We start from the raw sequence: 20,255 nt of genomic DNA, 5'->3' as shown, positions 1-20,255 counted from the left end.
ATCTTCTGGCAAGTCATCTTCAGAATCTTCTTCAAGATGATACAAATGTAAATGATTCAGTTTCCTGTCATGGAGCTGGTAAGACTGTTCGGGTTTCACAGACATGTAGCACAATGGCTCTCTACACACCTCTTTTCTCCTAAACCTTCTTTCAGAGCCTCCCAAATATTGAGCTAGCTCTTGGCAATGCCAGCATCAATCTCATAATCTATGTGTACCTCCTTGAACTTATCCATAGTATTCAAAACTTCTCCACTTGCTGTAAACAATGGTTACAAATATGGATAGTGTTCTGGCTGATGGAGCACCTGTGTTTTCTTGCTGTTGTTAGGCCAAAGTTAGCATAAGCAGCAGAGAATTGATTCATCCTATGTTGTATCTCAGCTTCAGAGGCTGCACAACCATCTGCAAACAAATCATGCATCATCACTCCTTCACTTTAGTCTTGGCTTATAAAAGTCAAGTAATTTACAGTCAGTGCATCAGTTGACTGTGATGCTGTGGTCGTCCTCATTGAGGCCTTTGACAACATGGCTAAAAATATCATGTCAAAAAGCACTGGTGATGGGGAATATCTTGAGAGCATCACCCACTATCGAGAACCTGGGCAGCCAGCCACCTCTGTAGATTTGATCATCCTCATTAAATAAAGACCTCCGCCTCTTTTATTTCAATAGCCTAACTGATCTTCAATTGTCCAGTCTCGCCCCAGTTTAATTTATCTCGCCCCAGTTTAATTTATCTCACACACTTGCATACTACTCTTCCCAACTCTGCTCTCACTCCTGTGTCTGCTTGTACTGAAGAGCACACTTTAAAGAGTTACTCTGGGTTCACTTTTAACCTCTAATAATACTGATGATAGAGCACTAGTGTGTGTGTCAGGCACCATACAAGCATTATACTACAACCTCATTTGATCTTCATAAAAGCAAGTGCTATTATCCCATTTTAAAGATTAAGAAACTGAAACAAAGGAATTAAGTGACTTTCCCAGAGTCTTAGAGCTAAGGGTCTAAGACTGAAATCAGGCTTTCTAGACTCAACCTGGCTCTCACCCTGGACTCCCTCTGCCTTCGTTGTCCCTTTACCTGGCTTTCAGAAGCCCTCACAAACCCACCCATATCTGCCTCTCAGTTTTCAGTCCCCAAGGTATACCAATACAACCCCCTCCACTCCAGGCACAATCTATGTCTACTCTCCACCATCCTCATTCTCACCCTGAAAAACATGCTCAGCACAGGACCTCCCATAGCCTACAATGTTCTCCAATTCTCGTCTAACCTTCAGGGCCTAAGTCAAAGTCCATATTTTCAATCCAGTCTTCAGACAACTCTAGTTATCATACCATGCCATTTAACATGTAACCACACATTTGTTTTATATAATTAATCTCTTCATGTGAATGTCTCTTTTATAAAATTATAAGTTCCTCAAAGATGGCAGATGAGGTTTTATACTTTCTTTTTTCCTCACTGCAATAATAAATGCAAAATGATTAAAAAATCCTTTTTTCTAGGCTCAAAGCCAACAAGGCTACACAACATTTTCAAAATTATTTATTTGCACCAAAGTGATATCTGGACTAGAAAAGAAAATACTAAGTTATGATCATATGTATGTTACAAAATACCTTAAAGTAATAAAGTAGGTATTAAGTAGCTAAATGGGTATTATATAGAAAGGGGAAAATAATCAGATGTTTTCATGAACTTCACTTAATTATGAAAATTAGAGAGATCTAAGGCAGAAATAAGTGACTGTCTTACAAATGATATGGATTCATGAAACAGGTCCTAGGGATTAACAGTTTTCTATTGCAAATTCTCAAAAACATGTTTTCTTCCCATGTGACTCTTATAATTTTGATGTAGGCTTATTATATAAGCTCAAAACTTCTTTAAAAACTATGAGTTGGCAACAGAACAGTTGAGTTTAGGTTGCAAAAAAACGCATTTTAAAGTAATCTTTCAAGTAAAAACATATTTGTTTCTATTCACTAAGTATGATAAAGATCAACCTGTTAAAGATTTGGAACACAACACAAAAATTTCATTAGCATGGATGTCAGATTACTCATAGGAATTCATCAATCTTCAACTGGATTGATAGAACTAGGAAAGTATCTCCTACAAAAAGCCTAGTTACAGAATTCAAAGAGCAATTTTTAAAAAGTAATCACTCACTGCACTGCTAATTTAACTTAATTAGGTAATAAGTATCTACTTTTATCTACTTTTATATCTACACAATTCTGTGATCATGAAGAAAGTTTCTCTCATTTTATGGGTCTATGACTTAGTAGAAGGTGTCTCTGTTCTACATAAATTTCCTCCAAGTTTAGCAAGGTGTTTTATGGGCATTACTGCCTCTAAGTTATAAATAAGGAAAACAAGTACTTTTATAAAGAGCAAAGTTATAAATTGATGTGCTTCTTATTATTGTAATAATAAGTTGTAATAACTTATTTGTAGAAAAATAATCTTTAAATGATGTGCAGAGAAACAGGTTGAATGATGAGAGATAGAAAGCAATGGAATAATTTCCATTGTAAAAACACTGCATACTTTAATAGCTTACTAGAATCTAATACTGTTTGAACATGCCTTGAATATTGTATTAGAAACCAAAAGAGTTATAAATAATATGGAACATAATGACTCAAATGGAATGGGTTAATTTGGCCTGCTCAAATAATCTTAGGATTTTGAGTAAAGCCTAAATAGTAACTTATTCCACAGAAATCTTGCTGTTAGGCCTCATCATGGCTGGGTAAACATAATTTATCTCTTGGGCCATTCCTAAAACCTATCCATCTTGGTAAAAAACTCAATGTCTCCTGATTCCCATTTAAGTTCCTACAAATCACTAATAATATGAGAAAAGCAAATCAGAACAATCCTGAGGTTTTACCTCATATCAAACTGGTGAAGATGACAAAAATGAGAACTGTCAAAATTTGAGAGGATTCAGAACACTATTGCAGAATTATGTTAATAAAGTGGCTCATATGATCATCCACTGCCAGGTGTATATCCAAAGGTCAATGACAAAAATGAAAAGGCTCCATTAGTCTTCCAATCAACAAGTCAGTGAATAAAATTAAATGTATACAGATGGGCAAAGCATTGAGCAAAGTCTAGGAACAGAAAGGCAAAAGCCGAGGTTCCTGCTCACAAGGAGCTTGTATTCTCAAATAATATATATTTTAAGAGGAAGGGCAGAATGGGGGGGGGGGGGGAGTGTAGATTAGTCAGTGTAAAGAACAGACAAGAAGGCCAATATTGATATGTAGAAGGGATTATAGCATAAGAAAAAATGGAAAATTGATAAGGGACTAGTCAAGTTGTAAAGGGTTTTAAAAGTCTAGAACATAATAGTGAGCCAATGGAGTTAATTGATTAAGGGGGATATGGTCAGACCTGTACTTTATAAAGATTAGTTTGGCAGCTGAGTGGAAGAGGAGGTGGAGCAAAGAAAGACCCATAGAAGGGGGACCAACCAGCAGGGTAAGGCCACATAGTCTAGATGTGAGGTAGTAAGATTCTGCATGAGGATAATGCTTTTGATGAGCAGGGGAAAAGGGTCGTGAGAAAGGCTCCAAATATAAAGAGATTGTAAACTAAATCAATGAAATGGTAAGATTTCACAAAAGACTGACTATATGGGTGAATGAGAATTGGGAGTTGAAGATGACACCCGGGTTGTGAGTCTGGAAGGAAGAGGAAAGGGGGAAAGATAATGAATTCTGCTTTGGACATGTTGAGTTTAAGATGTCTCTGAGACATCTTGTTCAAAAAGTTGAATAGGCAGCTAGAGAAGAAAGACTAAAGATCAGGAGAGATGTTAAGGCTGGATAAATATATCTGAGAAATATTTCTTAGAGATAATTGAGTCTGCAGTAGCTAATAAAGTCACCTATTATGGTATAAAAGAAGAGAGAAAGAAGTTCAGGACACAGCCCTGGGAAAGATCCCAACCTTAGGTAAGCAACACCTGATTGAAGATTCAAAATAGGAGACAGGTGCAATCAGATTGAAGAGAACAGCATTACAAAAATCTAAAAAGGAGAAAGTATCCAAAAGAGAGGGTGAGAGAGTAATCAATACTGGTTTAATGTTTATTGTAGTATTTTTTTGTAGTAGCAAAGAAAAGGAAACAAAATACATGATTATCTATAAAAAGAACATCACTGTGCAGTAAGAAAGGATGAGAATGAAGACACATGATACAACTATAAGAATTGATGTAAAGTGGTATAATACCTACATCTATGTAGATGGTACTACAAAATGAACAAAGGTGAATGCTGCAAACTATTTTAAACAAGTATGATCCTAAAGAAGAGCTCCTGGAAGACAGCTCCATGCCCCTCCCCTCCTCTGAGAGACATTGGGGTCCACAAAGATATCAAATATTGCATATAGTGTTAGATGTTTTTGATCAGTTTTATTGACCTTTCTCTTTACTCTTTCTTTAAAAAAAAGTTGTTATAAGGGACAACTTTAGGAGCAAGAAGGGGAAGGAATATAAAGGGTAATAGGTGATTTTTTTTAAATAATTAAAATTTATATTTTAAAATAAACAAAAATGCAAACTCCTTAAGATCCCTTGGAATCTTTGTATCCCCAAAATGTAGCACAGTACATGGCATGTAGTAAAAATTTAACAAATACTAGCTGACTGATTCCAAATTCAGCACTCATTATTATGCAAGAGAATACCTTAGTTGACAAGTATTTTGTCCATGGTGATTCATGAAAGACAGAAAAAATACAAAATATAATTCTTAGTTTTAAAGAGTCCCTTTTTTCCTTTCACATGACAATGGAGGAAGGGAAGATAAAAGAAGAGTTTGTATTAATACTCAGTGTTCTTAGATTACCTAGAAACATTTAGCTGCTGGAGCTATCTTTATCTAATAACCACACCAAGTTAATACACAGTAGAAGATCTGAATCACAAGCATTTGTCACTGTGAAGATGACAGAGGGGTACAATGAAAAGAACATCCACTCTGAAGCCAAAGAACTTAAGTTCAAATTTTTGCCTCTTCAACCCACATCTGTTTGGCTCTCTGTTTCCTCATTATGTAAAATGAGGAAATTGGACTAGTAAGCCTATTGGATCCACTCCAACAATACAATCATAATACTAGTGGGTTATGACACAATGAAAAGCTTTCCACTTCATTCATCCCATAACAGACTTTATTAGAAAGAGAAAAACATTGAAAGCTAGGGTCCCCAAAAAGCAAGCTCCAGGTCCTGGCCTTTGCTTTATTTTTCCATTCTTGATAAATGAATGAAGTTTCCAACCTTCATTAGGAAAGTAAACTACATGAATACAGGCCAGATTATTCAACCAGAGAAGCAAGAAGGAATATTCCAGTAACGCAATCCAGGGGACTCTCAACTGACAGTCATACTTCATCTGGATAGGAACTTAGTGGGACTGATGCTGTGTAGAAACTGAGCTCAATTTTGAGCCTTCTCTTTCTCCTCCCCACTCTATAGATGCATAGAGAACACATCCCAAAGGAAAGTCAGAAAATATTTGTACAGTTATTCTTGCTGTATCCTTTTCTTGACTTTTGTTTTTCAGTCAAAGTGGTCTACCATTTCCTTTTCTAACTCATTTTACAGATGAGGAAACTGACACAAAGAGGATTATGTGATTAGCTCAAAGTCATACAGCAAATAAGTGACGTTTTACCTTCAGACCCAGTGCTCTCTCCACTGTGCCATCACGATATTTCTTGAATATCCCTTCCTAAATGCTACCTGATGCTAAGTAGTTAATGAAACTTTGGTGTTAGTCATGGCCTAATAACCGGGGGAAGCAGGGATACCCTAAATCCTCAGGGTGCTCTTACGGCACAACAAAGGGCACTATAGCAAGCCTGACTCAGGTTATGGGAGCAGAATATACACTACACATGTGTACATGTTGTCAGACCTATGAGAATATGAACTGCTGAGGACAAAACTTTCATTTTTTACTTTATATTTCCAAGTACCTAACAAAATGTTTAATATTTTCAAGAAGTGTCTAATAAATGCTTGGTGCTTAATTAAAATAAAAATGCAAAAAAGAGTTCAGAGATTTTTCAAAGAGGAAAGAGAAGTTGCTAGGTTTTTTTTTTCCCATACAAGAAAAGACAATAATCATCATTTCATGGGATATGTGATCATCTCTCCTTATCCTGTTAAGGGTTACCTTAATAACTATCTAACATAAAGAAAATTATAGTTTATTTTACAGGGTGGAGAAGAGAAATTCTCTATTGGATTACAAGATCTCCAAGGACCCCACCCACTCTAAATCCTAAATTCTTAAAAAATAATACATGGGGAGGCAAAAGATACTGAAATAAAGATGTATAAAGTGTTTTGTAAATCTTAATAAGCTGCAGGTGGCTAGGTGGTGCAGTGGATAGAGCACCGGCCCTGGAGTCAGGAATACCTGAGTTCAAATCTAGCCTCAGACACTTAATAATTACCTAGCTGTGTGGCCTTGAGCAAGGCACTTAACTCCATTGCCTAGCAAAAACTAAAAAAACTAAATAAAAAAAATCTTAATATGCCATAGAAAGGCAAACTATTAGTTTCAGTTAACTAGTATTAGTACTATGCAATAAGCATCGACCAGAAGTCAGGTAACCACAGTTCAAACCCTTCTTATTACCTACGCTGAAACCTGGAGAGATCTCTTAGGGTTTACAGGCTCCAAATCACTTTAGCTCTAAAGGACCCACCAACAATTGGCCTCAGGCCAAGCCCATTTGGTCATAGTTTGGGCCCAGATTGACTCAGAGTGAATGTAAATAGCAATTATTTCAGTTTTGGCCAGAAACTGATTTCTTCTTTGACCTTGCAAGAGGCCATTCTTGGTTTCATTTCTTTCTCAACTAGTCTTAATGGCAAAAATGGATGTTGCCTCAGTCAAACTGAGACCAGGGAAAGCCCTTAGCTCAAAAAGATTAAGGTCTCCCACTGTATCGCTATCTTCAGTCCTTCTGATCCATAACTTGTCCCTGGACCCAATGGATGGTTCCCGAGGAGAAAGTATACAACCCACCCTCACTCAAATCTATGTCATATATGTCATGACCCCCCCTTCAAGAAGGGAGGATTGGGGAGGCTAGGTGGCGTAGTAGATAAAGCACTGGCCTTGGAGTCAGAAGTACCTGGGTTCAAATCCAGCCTCAGACACTTAATAATTACCTAGCCGTGTGGCCTTGGGCAAGCCACTTAACCCCATTTGCCTTGCCAAAAAAAAAAAAAAAAACCTAAAAAAAAAAAAAAGAAGGGAGGATAAACAATAATAACATTACCTATGTGACCCTAGGCAAGACACAGTCATCCCAGACCTTTGTTTCCTTTTCTCTAAAATGAGGATTGGATCAGGGTTATTAAGATTCCTTCTGACTCTAAAACTATTATCCCATAAGCCTCTCATCTTATTGTCCCTATACAATTTGAACAAGTACAATAACAGCAAGAATAGTGCTAAGGATGATTTCAGGCCTGATGTCAATTTAGGTTTATTAGAGCAAAGAACTTGAAATCAGAAAGTCTGGGATCAAATTCCTGCTCCAATTGTTCACTTCTGGGAGTCAGTTTCTTCATCTATAAAATGGAGGTAACAGCAATACCTCAATTGTAGCAATGAAATATTCAAAAATGCTAAAGAAGTTTATAAATGCCAGCTATCAAATGGAAAGTTAATTCCTTTTAAAAGACTGTAAACATAAACCATTATTATTGACACAAAAACATTTAATAGTTATATTGCTGATATTGTGTCCAATCAACAAATAAAACATCTACCCATACACATAGAATTATCCCCTCTCTCAAAACTTCAATCTCTCTCTATTGACTGACACATTCTCTATTGCCTACATTTTCTTTCATTCTTTTATAAAACTCAATAGACTCTAGAGTTCTCAAACTAACACCCTACATAATCTATTCTCCTCTTTACAGTCAAAATTCTAGAAAAAGCACTAATCCATTTTGCCTCTCCTTACATAATTTTATTTAAATTTTATTTTTATTATGAACTTAAACATGAACATTTCATAACACAAAAGGCAAAAACTGTAAATGAAATGGAACCTGTTAGTTTTTTTTTAAAACATACATCACAGGGGGTGGCTAGGTGGTGCAGTGGATAGAGCACCAGCCCTAGCGTCAGGAGGACCTGAGTTCAAATCCAGACTCAGACTTAATAATTACTTAGTTGTGTGGCCTTGGGCAAGCCACTTAACCCCATTGCCTAACAAAAACCTTAAAAAAAAACATACATTACATTTAACAAAGTAGTGGCAAGGTAACAGTTTGAATTGGCTTCTGAATTCTGTTTTCTTCTGTGAACTTTTTAATTCAATTCTCCTGCTCCTGAAATAGAAGCCTTCTCTTTGAACAAATATAATCAAACAAAATAAGTCAACACATTGGCAACACTATATGAAAATGCTTGCCTCCTACATATCTCTAATCTATCACCTTTTGTCAAGTAACTAACCGCATGCTTGCTCATGAGTCTTTATAAAGTCATGAATCTTTATAAAGTCATGATTGTGCCAATCAAGAGTTCTACAATCTTTCAATACTGTTTTCCTTTACATTGTTGTTAATGTGCAAATTGTTCTGATTGTTTTATTTTGTCCTGAATCAGTTCATTCAAGTCTTCTAAATTTGTGACATTAAAATTTTTTATGGATTAACAGTATCCTATCATATTCATAGATTGCAAGTTCAATCTTCAATTAATCAGGCTTTTGCAGTCTTCCAACTACTACACTAATCAACTGAATCCGCTCACTCCAAAGTGACCAAAGATCTTATTTGCCAAATCCAATGTCCTTTTTTTCAATCTTCAGCCTTCTTAATTTCTCTGGCATTTTAGTAGATAGAAAGCTAGGCCGAACCTAGGCTCTGAGTTCAAATCCAGCTTCAGCTATCTTGTTAACTCCATTTACTCATCTATTAAATGGGCAGCAAAAATTGGCAATTCTTTATCAAGACATCTCAAATGGGAACATGAAGAATCAAACATCACTGAAAATTACTGAACAACAACAGAGGGCTATTGTGTTAAGCGCTTACTTAGCACTGGGTCTGGCAGCAGACAGCAGGTGTTCTATAAATGAGCAATTCTTCCCTCTGCTTCCCCAGCTCTTCTTTCTCCCTGGAAGATGGCTCCTTCTCAATCTTTTCTACTGGATCATCACTGATTTCCTGCCCAATGCAGTATCTTCATGCCATATCCAAGGGGCTTTTCTCCATCTTCATTCTCTTAATAACTTTTGACCCACCCAGTCACTCCCCCCTCTTCCTGCTCCACTGTGGTCTTACACATTCTGCTCCTATCTGACAGTTCCTTGTCAGGTTCCTTCTCTCATCTTCATCTAGGTCCAGTCATTTGGGGTCCCCTTCTCTTCTCCCTCTACACTATTCCAATCGATGATCTCGTGCACACCGATGGATTTCATTATCGTGTCTATGCTTCTCAAATCTACTTGACCACTGCTAACTCTTCTGATGCCTTCCAGGCTCCCAACTCCATCTGCACAGCAGACATCTCAAAGACAACATTTTCAAAATGAACTCCCTATCTTCACCCCAACCAAAGCCTCTTTCTCACTTCCTGACCACTACTATCCCTCCTGTTCACAAACTACCCACCTTTCATGCTCATTTTCTCACTCCTCTCACTGCCCAAATCCACCTGCCGTGAACCTTCTTAAAGCCTTTCCCATATGACTCCACATCTATTCCAATAGCCTTCCACAGGTCTCTCTTCAATCTGTCTTCCACTCAACTGTCAAGGTGATCTTCCTAAATTATAGTCTGACTATGTCACCCTCTAATCAATAATCCCCATCATCTCAAGGATCAAATATAAAATCTATTTGGCATCTGAAACCTTTAAACAAGAGGCCTTCCCCAATCCCTCCTTCACTCCCTGTGGATTCCTTCCAGTTGTCCTGTCTGCGGCTAGTTTGTACAGTATGTCTGCTTACTGTCTCCCCCATTAGACTAGGCACTCCTGAAAGGTGGGGGAGGGGGTCTGTCTTGGGTACTTTTTAATCTCTACCACTCAGCACCTGACACAAATGTTTATTGATGAGGAATTTTCCCCTCTTTCAGGGTGAGCTCATCAACTCCTTTGGTTCCCTTGTTAATCCTTACAAGGATTTCTATTGGATCTTTCCCAATTGACAAATGGTCAAAGGACATGAACAGGCAATTCTCAGATTAAGAAATCAAAGCTATCTACGTCATATGAAAAAAATAGCTCTATACCATTATAAGTACCAACTCATACCTCCCAGATTGGCCAATATGGCTAAAAAAGAAAATGATCAATATTGGAGGGGACAAAGGGAAGAGGGAAAACCGGGACACTAATGGAGTTGTGGACTAATCTAACCCTTCTGGAGAATAATATGGAATTACATCCAAAGTGAAATAAAACTTTAATCCAGTGATACCACTACAAGGTCTGTATCTCAAAGAGATCACCAAAAAAAGGCAAAAATCACATGTGTACAAAAATATTTATCTTGTTATAGTGGCAAAGAATTGGACATTAAGGGGATGCCCATCAATTGGGGAATGGCTCAACAAATTATGCTATATGAGTGAGATGGACTACTGTTGTTCTATAAATCACAAGGGACAGGACTTCAGAAAAGCCTGGAAGGACTTGTATGAGCTGATGCCGAGTGAAATGAGTTGAACCAGAAGAACAATGAACCCATGATGAATAACTATGATGGACTTGTTCACTTCAGTAGTACAGTCAATTCTAAGAGACTTGTGATGGAAAAAACCATTCATACCCAGAAAGAAGCTTAAATGAAGATCAAAGCTTACCTTATCTTCAATTTTTAAAAAGTTGTCTTATGTTTTATGATTTTTTTTTTCTTTCTTTTGGGTTTGATTCTTCTTTCACAACAAGATCAATATGGATCTGTTTAGCATGGTTGTACATGTAAAACCTATATTAGAGATTGTTTTCTATCAGAGGGATGGGAGAGGGAAGAAGAAAAATGTAAAACTCAAAACCTTGCAAAAAATGATTGATGAAAATTATCACTGCATGTAGTTGGAAAAACAAAATATTCACATTTTTAAAAAAAGATTACTACTGGAACTACATCTCCAATTCTGATCTCTCTGACCCTTTTCAACTGGATAATAAGTATCTTCAACTTCACATAGTCTAAAGCTTGGATTCATCACCTTCCTCCCAAAGTAACATTCCTTTGTTAAACTTCTCTGGTTCTGTCAAGTAGAGAAACATTTCCTTAGCTCCCACTTTATAGCAGGCATTTTGCTAAGCACTGGCACATCAAGACCTACCAAAGCCCCTGCCCCTTCAAAGGGCTCAAATCTAATGGGGGAAACAATGAGGTACAAACAAGATGGAGACAGAGAGATGGACATCATCTCCAAAGGAGAGAGCTAGAGCCTTCCCTAAGGGGAAATCAAGAAAAACATCTTGCAGAAAGCAAAATTTTAGCAGAGAACTGAAGGAAGTTTGGAAAGCCAGGAGGTAAAGAGGTGAAGAGGGAGAGCTTTCCAGGCATGAAAACAGTTCCAGTGAAAATGTAGGTGAGTCTGGAGATGGAGTGAGAACAAGGTCCAGTCAAAAGGACAGCACTCCCATGGTCCAGCCTGATAAAGTGTGTGAAAGGGAAGGTAAAATCTCAGAAGTCTCGAAAAGTAGTCAAGTAGAACACCATCTCCTTCAAGTTACTCAGGCTCACAATCTTCAAATCAAGCCCCACTCCTCACTCTTCCTCAACCAATATCCAATTAGATCCAATCATTTGCCAGGTCTCATCCATTCTACTTTTACAACAGCTCTCACATCCATCTCCTCTTCCAATACGGGCTCTTAACAATACCTCTCATCTGGACTAGAAAAACACACACTTAAAAAAAAAGAGTATTTTATTCTAAACTTAAAACACCAAAATAGATCATTCCATGCTTATAAAGATTCTCCTACTAGAAAACTCCATTTCACACTGCTTGCTTTTATTAAAGTATAAAATAAATTTCACACATTACTCTCAAAATTGTTCTTTTGCTTGCACCTTATCTTGCTTTTGTCCTCTTTGATGCAGTTTAAAAGTTTCACTCTCTTTAGGTATCCTGATCACACAAATTGGGTTTGGGGTTTTTTTTTTTAAGTCGAGAAAAATTCAGGGAAAAAAAAAACTTTTTTTGTTTTATTTTCCGGTTATTTTCCCTATGATTTCACATCTTGATAAGACAAGAACTATGCAAATATGGACATTTGGAGATAGGCTCAATTTAGACTTTTCCAAAAGCCTAACCATTAAAAAATAATAATAACCATGAGATTATAGGTGATGGATTTTTTTTCCTCAACAGCCAATTAACTGACTTAAAGGAAAAAAATAAAGATTTTCAAGGAAACACAGGATTTAGATACTACTAAGCAGCATGATAATAGCTAGCTAGCCTCAAAACCAGGAGGACCTGGGGTTCAAGCCCCACCCTGTATTGATAATGGTCCTACGAAAGGCTATCATTTAGCCTCCCAGTATCCTAGGTAATTTGTCAAGACTATAAATTTAAATTGAAGAGAAGGCACCATAGATCCAGGCCATCTCTATTATTAATAACTTTAAAAAATATTTGAAAAAAGTCACTAAATTCTAGTTTAAAGTGTCAGGGGATAAGAAAAGACAAAAAGTTCAAAAAACTCATTATAAACAAGTTAAAAGGTGGCAGATGAATTTTTGATTTATAATGAAAAGAATACTAGATTTGGAATCAGAAGATTTGTATTAATATGGTGAATATGAATAACTACCTGAGTGATTCTCAAAAAGTATTATCCCCAATCTGAGCCTCAGTTTCTTTCCCTAAATGTAAAACAAAGCAACTGAATTCAACACCCTCCAATATCCCTTCCAATCTAAACCTTATGAGCTTATACAAAGGATAATACTTATCAATTTTACAAGTGTGTGTGTATACACACACACACACACACACACACACACAGGATTCTCTGAGTGTAATCAATTAAGTCCTAAGAAAGTGAGTCACTGCAGGAAAGTGGTCCAATATTTTTCTGAGAGGAAAAGAAAAGGGTGGGGGGGAACAGTTGGATTATCATCACAATTTACATTTATATAATGTTCTTTTGAATTTACAAAACTCCTAAAAATTACTGTGAAAAAACAAAACAATTACTGTGAGATAGGGAATATAAATTAAGTCATTTTCCTATAATCACACAATTTAATAAATGACAAAGCTGAATCAGGAATTCAAGTCTTCAGACAACTAAATCCATTACCACTATCCTGCTACTTCTCCCAAGAAGGCCAAGCTTAAAAAACTTAAGCATATAAATTAGAATACTTTATATAGCCTGGATACCATACATCAAAAATTAGTACAAAGCAAGAAATGGATAGTAGGAAAAGGTTATCCTACAAAGACATATCAAAACCATCCCAACCCTTTAGCAATGTGAGTGAAAAGGTTAAATCACAAAAATCTCTGGACTTCATAAAATAAAAGGGCTGGATTAGGCAGTCTCTAAGGTCCTTTCTAGTATCTATTATTCTGTGAGAGAAAACACTTAAAAATCAACAAAATAATGGCATGTGTAATTCACAGACCATAAACTTTTTCTGGAAACTATGTAAAGTTAGTTTTAGGAAAAGTTCTATGACTTCACCCAATGGATAATATGTATCAAATTTATATAAATACTCACTTTCTAAAGAAGTAGTATACACAGGAAATTTAAAAAAAATAAGAACACATGATTTAGTAAGAGAAATAGCTATGACATACCTTTCAAGGTTGCTATCAGATAGTACAAGGCCCTACAATTCCTAGATTTTTGAAGATTTAATTGGCAACCTAATCCTGGAACCATGACTCTTCTTGGAAATGATGCTGTTTCTCTGTCTGAACTCAGGAAAAGTTTTGGAACCCTTTGATCTCCCTTTTCTTGCCTCTCTCAAGAAAACAAAAAGTCATTGGGGAACAAATAAGAGTAAAATAATAATATTAATCCTTTACTTAATGATTCTATAAGACCAAATAAGGCAACTTGTTAAGTTACTATGGTCAGATTGCTTATAAATCTCCAAATTTGGCTATCCAAAAAAATTAAAAATCTCAAAACCTACCAAGTAGTTTCTAATGCTGATATATTTAGTATGACTTTGCTTAAAATTTTAATTCAAACCTATCATGATTTATAGTTGAATGAAAACTTCAGAAATATGGATAAGTGCATTAGTAAAAAAAAGTCAGTTTTTGATTGAGACCAACTTTCTCCTACTATCTAGCAAGTTAGCTCTCTTCTCCCTATAGTTTTCTGTGATCTTGGTAAATAAATTTCAATAATGGGAAAAGAAAAAGAAAATTATGATTTTATTCAACTCAATTATTCATGATAACAATAGTATACTTAATTAAGACTGAAAGGAACTGGAAATATTTTAGCTTTGGTTATAATTTCTCCCACTGAATTATCAAGTTTTTCTTTTTTGAAGCCGTAAACACGTAGCAAACCTGAAGACTGAATTTCAACTCTTCTTCTAGTCACCTATTTTAGCATGTAGCAAATTGACAAAAACATAAAGAACCTATACAACACACAAACTAGATAATCAGCCATGAAATGACTGGGGTTTGCTATAAATGGGAATTCAATTAATAGTTTAAAATAGGAAGTAATTCCCTTGAGCACACTTCTAGGTACAAAATAACTTAAACTTTTAGAAACAAATCATAATTGAGAAGTTGCAGTAGAAAGTAAAAGATATTACTACTCTTTCTTTTGTCTCTACATTTGAAACTCCCCAGGCAGAGAATTTTCCTTATTCTTTATTTCCTGTACCCTTTAAGTTTTCAACATCTTCAGAATCCAAACATTAGGAATTTATAAATGTACAAGTCTTTTGTAAACCACGTTCCTATAAATAACCCAACTACTGATACTTTTACCCTAACATTATTGAGACTTGTATTATGAAGTATTTATCACACACACACACAAAAAGAGAATACTTTGGGAAGAAGTAAAATCTTAGAAAAAAACTTCCAAGAACATCTGAATAAAGTGCTATTGACTCTGCATAAAAGCTCTGAAATCAACAGGCATTTATTCATTATTAAATACCTATTTAAGTGTCAGGCACATTACTAGATGATGGCACCACAAAGGCTAAAGTGAAAGCAGTTCATAAGATTTCTTCAAAGAGATCTGTAGCTACTCTTAAGAGTGAGGAGTCTAACAATCTAGACAGGAAAAACAAAGTGGATGATGAATAATTGCTACTGCACAAATTTTGAGATGTCCTGGGATTAGCAGCCCACTTAAAAAAAATCTATTAATGAAAATATTTTGGACAAACATTGCAGACAGTTAAAATCTGGGCCAAAGAACTGAAAAGAAGCCAGATGCAGATCTGTATCAGAGAAATGGCATAATTTTCTCAATACCGCCAATATAATCCTCCATGCAAACCCTCATTTCATCTTTTATCACCACTATTTCTAATGACACTATACAGTGAGAAGGCATGGCTGAGTTGTGATCTTCAACTACTGGGGAAAAATAGCAAAATCAGGGAGCTCATGGGCCCATTTAAATATTCAAGCACAATGGTACATTGGAGAAAGGGTATGGGTATGGAGTTCCACTTCTGTTATTGAAGACCTATGTGGCCTTGGCTAGGAGCAACTAAGGTGGCACAGTGGAGGAAGCATCAGGAAAACTCATCCTTTCAGAGTTCAAATCCGACCTCAGACACTAACACCCTGGGCAAGACACTGTTTTTGCCTCAACTTCAAAATGAGTTCCCTAGACTTCACAATGAATTGGGGAAGGAAGTACCTTTGCCAAGCAAACCCCCAAAAGAATCCCAAAACGACCGCAGTCACTAAAAATCCTAGAAGGCTCAGTTTCCTCAAGTGTAATATGAGTAGAACTGGAATTTCCTTCTTTTGGTTCTATGAACCTTATCTGACCAAAACACACCCTAAAAAGGGGAGTGTGAGTAACAGGAACCTGAAAACTTCTAGACCGTGTTTCTAGGAGCTCTCATTATACAATCCCTGGCAACATAATATAAAGGAATTCTGATGACACCTCCTTCCATTCAGGACAGGAGGCAATTTACATCACACCAAAAGTCTCTTAAGCAAAAAAAAATCTACAGAAACTAAGCAAAAATTCTCCAAAAAAAAAAGCACGGGTGCCTCGCAATAAACCCACGTGACAGCTCCTGATCCTTAAACACTAGTGTTGTCAAGTCAACAAAACCTATTTCTGAAGAACTTACTATGGAGGGGCTAGGGAGGAGATGCTTTATGAAGTGGTCTTCTAACTCCCTCAAAACAGCCCGGCAGGGTACGTTGACCCTCCCATCCACGTCCCCACAAGCTTCGGACCCCGGGGCCCGGTGAGGGGACTTTCTAGTTGCCGCTGCCCAAGGACCCCCCCCCCATTCCGACCGGCCCGGGGGATGCAAGCACAGGATATCCCCCGGCCGGGCAGCCAGCGGGAGCCCCGGAGAGGCAAGCACGGGCTATCCGCGGCGGGAGCCCGGGGGATGCAAGCACGGGCTATCCGCGGCGGGAGCGGCCCGCCACAACGCCGAGGCCAGGGCGACTCACCAGACCAGGGAGCAGAGGAAGAGGCAGGAGCCCAGGGCCAAGGCCCGCCGGTACTTCTTCATCTTCTCCTCCTTCTTCCCCCGGCCGGAAGGCGGCACATCGTCCCCGCAGCCGCGGCTGCCGGGGTCAAGATGGAGGAGCCGGAGCAGGAGCCCGAGGGCGCCGCCAGCCGCCCGCAGAGGCCGGGGGGCGCTGCTCCCGCGCCGCCGCTTCCCGACGGCCGGCAGGCACCGGCTCGGGCAGTCAGGGGGCGGCCGGGGCCGTGGGGGCTGCTGCTGCCGCCGGCCGACCCGCGCCCGCCTCCTGCCGCCGCCGCCGCTGCCCCATATCCCCCCCGCCCGCCCCGAGCCTCGCTCCGCTCCGCTCGCGACCAACGGCCGCCCCGCGAGCCTCCGGCGGCAGCCAATGGCGAGCGCGGCCGTGACGCCGCCCGCGCCGCCGAGCTGGAAGCGGCCGCGTCACTCGCTCCACGCCCGCCTCCACAAAGCGCCGGCCCCGGCCGCGCCCCCCGCGCCGCGGCCCCGCCCACGGGGGCGGGGGGCGGGGCGGAGGGCCCGGCTCCTCCTGCTATTGGCTCACGCCCAGGAAGTCGGCGGCAGCGTCCCGTCCTTCCGCTCCGCCCCGCCTCGGCTGCCCCGCGCGGCCCGCTGGGAGCTGTAGTTTCCGCCCTCCCCCTCCCTTCACAGCCTCGCTCCATTTCCGAGCCACGGGACAGCACGGCCTCGGCGTCTCCCCTTACCCCCCCCATGAGGAAAGCGCGTCCCACACAATTTGCATTTCTTCTCATTACTTGATTTCTCATCTTTTAAAACCAACCCACACGAATGCCAAGTTCAACTCGATAAGGGAATTACTGTTTATTTCTAAAAATTAAAAGTATCCCGAAGGGCGGCTGTCGGCTTGAGTCTTGATTGGCTGGCAGAGGGAGACGTCCCTCGGGATTGTCCTGCCCTGATTGGGTGGCTGGGCAAGCCCCGCCTCCCGGCGCACGCTGGGAGGGTTTCCCCGGTCCGAGGCTGGGAGGCTGCCCCGCCCCCTCCTTTGTCTCCCCGGAGGAGCCGAGGAACCTCCCGGAATCCTGAAGCTGTTTGTCCTCACCACAAACCCAGCTTCCAGACCAAGGACGTGGCGCGGTGGAGTCAGGAGGGCCCGGGGGCAAGTCCGACCTCGGACACTTGCGGCCTTGGCCGAGTCCCTCAACCCCATCGCCCTGCCCAAAAAAAGAAAAAAAAAAGAAAGAAGCTGAGACAAAGAAAACAGTTAAATGGCTTGCCTGGGATCTCTTAGCTAATAAGCAGCAGATTGGAACGCCAGTCGTGTCTGAGTCCCGAATTCCATCTCCTTGGCTACTTTAATCGAGATAAACGTCTCCTAAGAGGGATGAATGACAAATTGTGCAAGCGTCCAGAAGGAAGAACAGCCGTGTCCCGCTGCCCTAGGGATCGTGGGTTTGAATTGTAGGATTTGAATTCAAGCTGGATGGATGAATAGAACTTGGCTAGGTAATGACCCGAGAGGGATCAATGATGACTATAAGAGATAGCGGGCTACATCATCAAACTGGGCCCTCAATCTGAGTCTCCATCCTCCCAACTGCAGGGCCAGCTATGGCGCCTGAACTCGTTAGAATCTGATCCTCAATTTCTTCATTTAAAGAGCGAGAATAATAGTTCTTAACCTACAAGAATTCCAAGAGAAAGAAGCACAAGTTGGGAAGCCACAGTGAAATAACAGTACAGTTATTATAATGTTATCTTAATTCACCATCTAGAAGTGTTGAGTTCTTTGAGGCTGTATCAGTAGAGTTCAAGTAGTGACAAATTCTACAGACACAGTGATGAATAAAATGTATATGTGTATATATATATAATATATATTTAGAGAGAGAGAGTCACAAATGAGCAATGAAAATGGCAAAAACTTTAAATAACTTCCAAATTTGTATTTCCTTCCCACTTCCATAGTACTACGATGGATTGATAGGGATGGAGGTCACTTTAAGGGCATGGTATGGAAGTTCAGAAAAAAATTAAGGGTAATGAAGGATGCCTAGCCAGGGCTCTTCTTCAAATGGTGGCCCCAAGGAAAATCTCAAAAACAGGAGAAATTGGGGGCAGTGGGTAAAGAGAAGAAAAGAGGGAAAGAAGGGGAATGTTACAGGAAGAGAAGTTTAAAGGGAATAATAGATGTTACAGGGAAAGAAGGTTTCAGGGGCTGAGGGAATCCTCAGCATGGTGTTAATGTCCAAAAAAGCAGAGGGAAATGCAAGAGAGGAATGTAATCTGGCTAGTCTGGTTCTCAGAGGAAGATGAGAGCCATACCTTAAACCATCGACAAACAATTTAGCTATTGTTATTTTTACCATGAGATTGTTGTCCAATGACTAATGTGGTGACACTAGAAGAACTGAACCAAGTCAGTAATCCTTATGAAAAGAAACATTCTAATATAGAAATAAATATTTTAAAGATTCAATAAATCATACACTTTCCTATTTACATTTTTAGCAAAATAAGTAACAAAATCTTTTTTTTTTGTTTTAGTGTCCTGAACATTTTTAGTTCTTGTTCTCTATCATATTGGCAAACTGATTTTCTTTATTTTCTACCCAAAGAACTTCTATTTTTCCTTCTTAGTGCCTATTTGCAAAGGCTATATCTATGAAACTGAAAGACTTCTGAATAGGCATTTAACAGTTAACTTCTGTACTTCAGTATCTAAATATTTCCATCCACAAGCATGTCTTCTGGCAAACCGGGATAAGGTTTGGCCTCATCCTCTAGCCAGTGGTCAGCCCCAGTAATTGCTAGAGTCATCCCAGGGGTCATTTCCTAAGAGCAGTTGGGACCCAGGAGTTCCCAACTTTCCTATCCAAACTCTCATAAAAACATTGGGGAGGGAGAAAAGTAGGTTTAGAGGAAAAGGCAATGAGTTCTGTTTTAGACAGCCAATTCCAGTTGATTTCATGATGCCTGTTTGGTGCTCAGGAGAGGCTATAGTACATAGAGAGATAGAGAAATAGAAAGTTCTGGGGCCAGCTGCTCAGGAGAGCTAATTGTTAAATTTTCAAAGTGAGCATTTATACAGAGGAAATAATTAAAAGATACAAATCAGGATATGATATGTTGTTTTATTGCTTGTCCAGATTTAAGAAAGTGATGGAGAATAATAAAGCAAACTAAACTAAATATTGTAGGTAACATTTTTTTCTAGATAACTGATAATTTGATAACTATCAACTTTTAAATGCAATACATTGCCAACTACCTATTGGACATTTCTACTTGTCTCATGAACATTTCAAAATTATGTCCAAACACACCTTGTCTTTCCACCTAAATCTACCTTTCTTCCTAACTTTCATATTTCTGTTAAGGATAATATCATAGGGGCAGCTAGGTGGCACAGTGGATAGAGCACTGGCCTTGGAGTCAGGAGTACCTGGGTTCAAATCCGACCTCAGACACTTAATAATTACCTAGCCATGTAGCCTTGGGCAAGCCACTTAACCCCATAGCCTTGAAAAATCTTTAAAAAAAAAGGATAATATCATAT

General features: G+C 39.1%; 1 protein-coding gene across 3 annotated transcripts in view; it reads right to left on the bottom strand.

Moving 5' to 3' along the window:
- Positions 1-17,015, bottom strand: part of SUCO (SUN domain containing ossification factor) — an 86,321-nt gene extending 69,306 nt beyond the window's left edge. For 2 of the 3 annotated variants that reach the window (XM_074222035.1, XM_074222034.1), the window contains exon 1: positions 16,701-16,853. In XM_074222035.1, coding sequence (XP_074078136.1) covers positions 16,701-16,762 — 62 coding nt within the window. In that variant the 5' untranslated portion in view covers positions 16,763-16,853. Of the gene's footprint in view, positions 1-16,700 lie in introns of all 3 variants that reach the window. The other variant, XM_074222036.1, reaches the window with a different exon arrangement.
- Positions 17,016-20,255: the final 3,240 nt, after the last annotated feature.

The sequence above is a fragment of the Macrotis lagotis genome, chromosome 2, assembly GCF_037893015.1.
Source record: "Macrotis lagotis isolate mMagLag1 chromosome 2, bilby.v1.9.chrom.fasta, whole genome shotgun sequence".
NCBI classification, from domain to species: Eukaryota; Metazoa; Chordata; class Mammalia; order Peramelemorphia; family Peramelidae; genus Macrotis; species Macrotis lagotis.
This window is presented reverse-complemented; position numbering and strand designations above follow the sequence as displayed.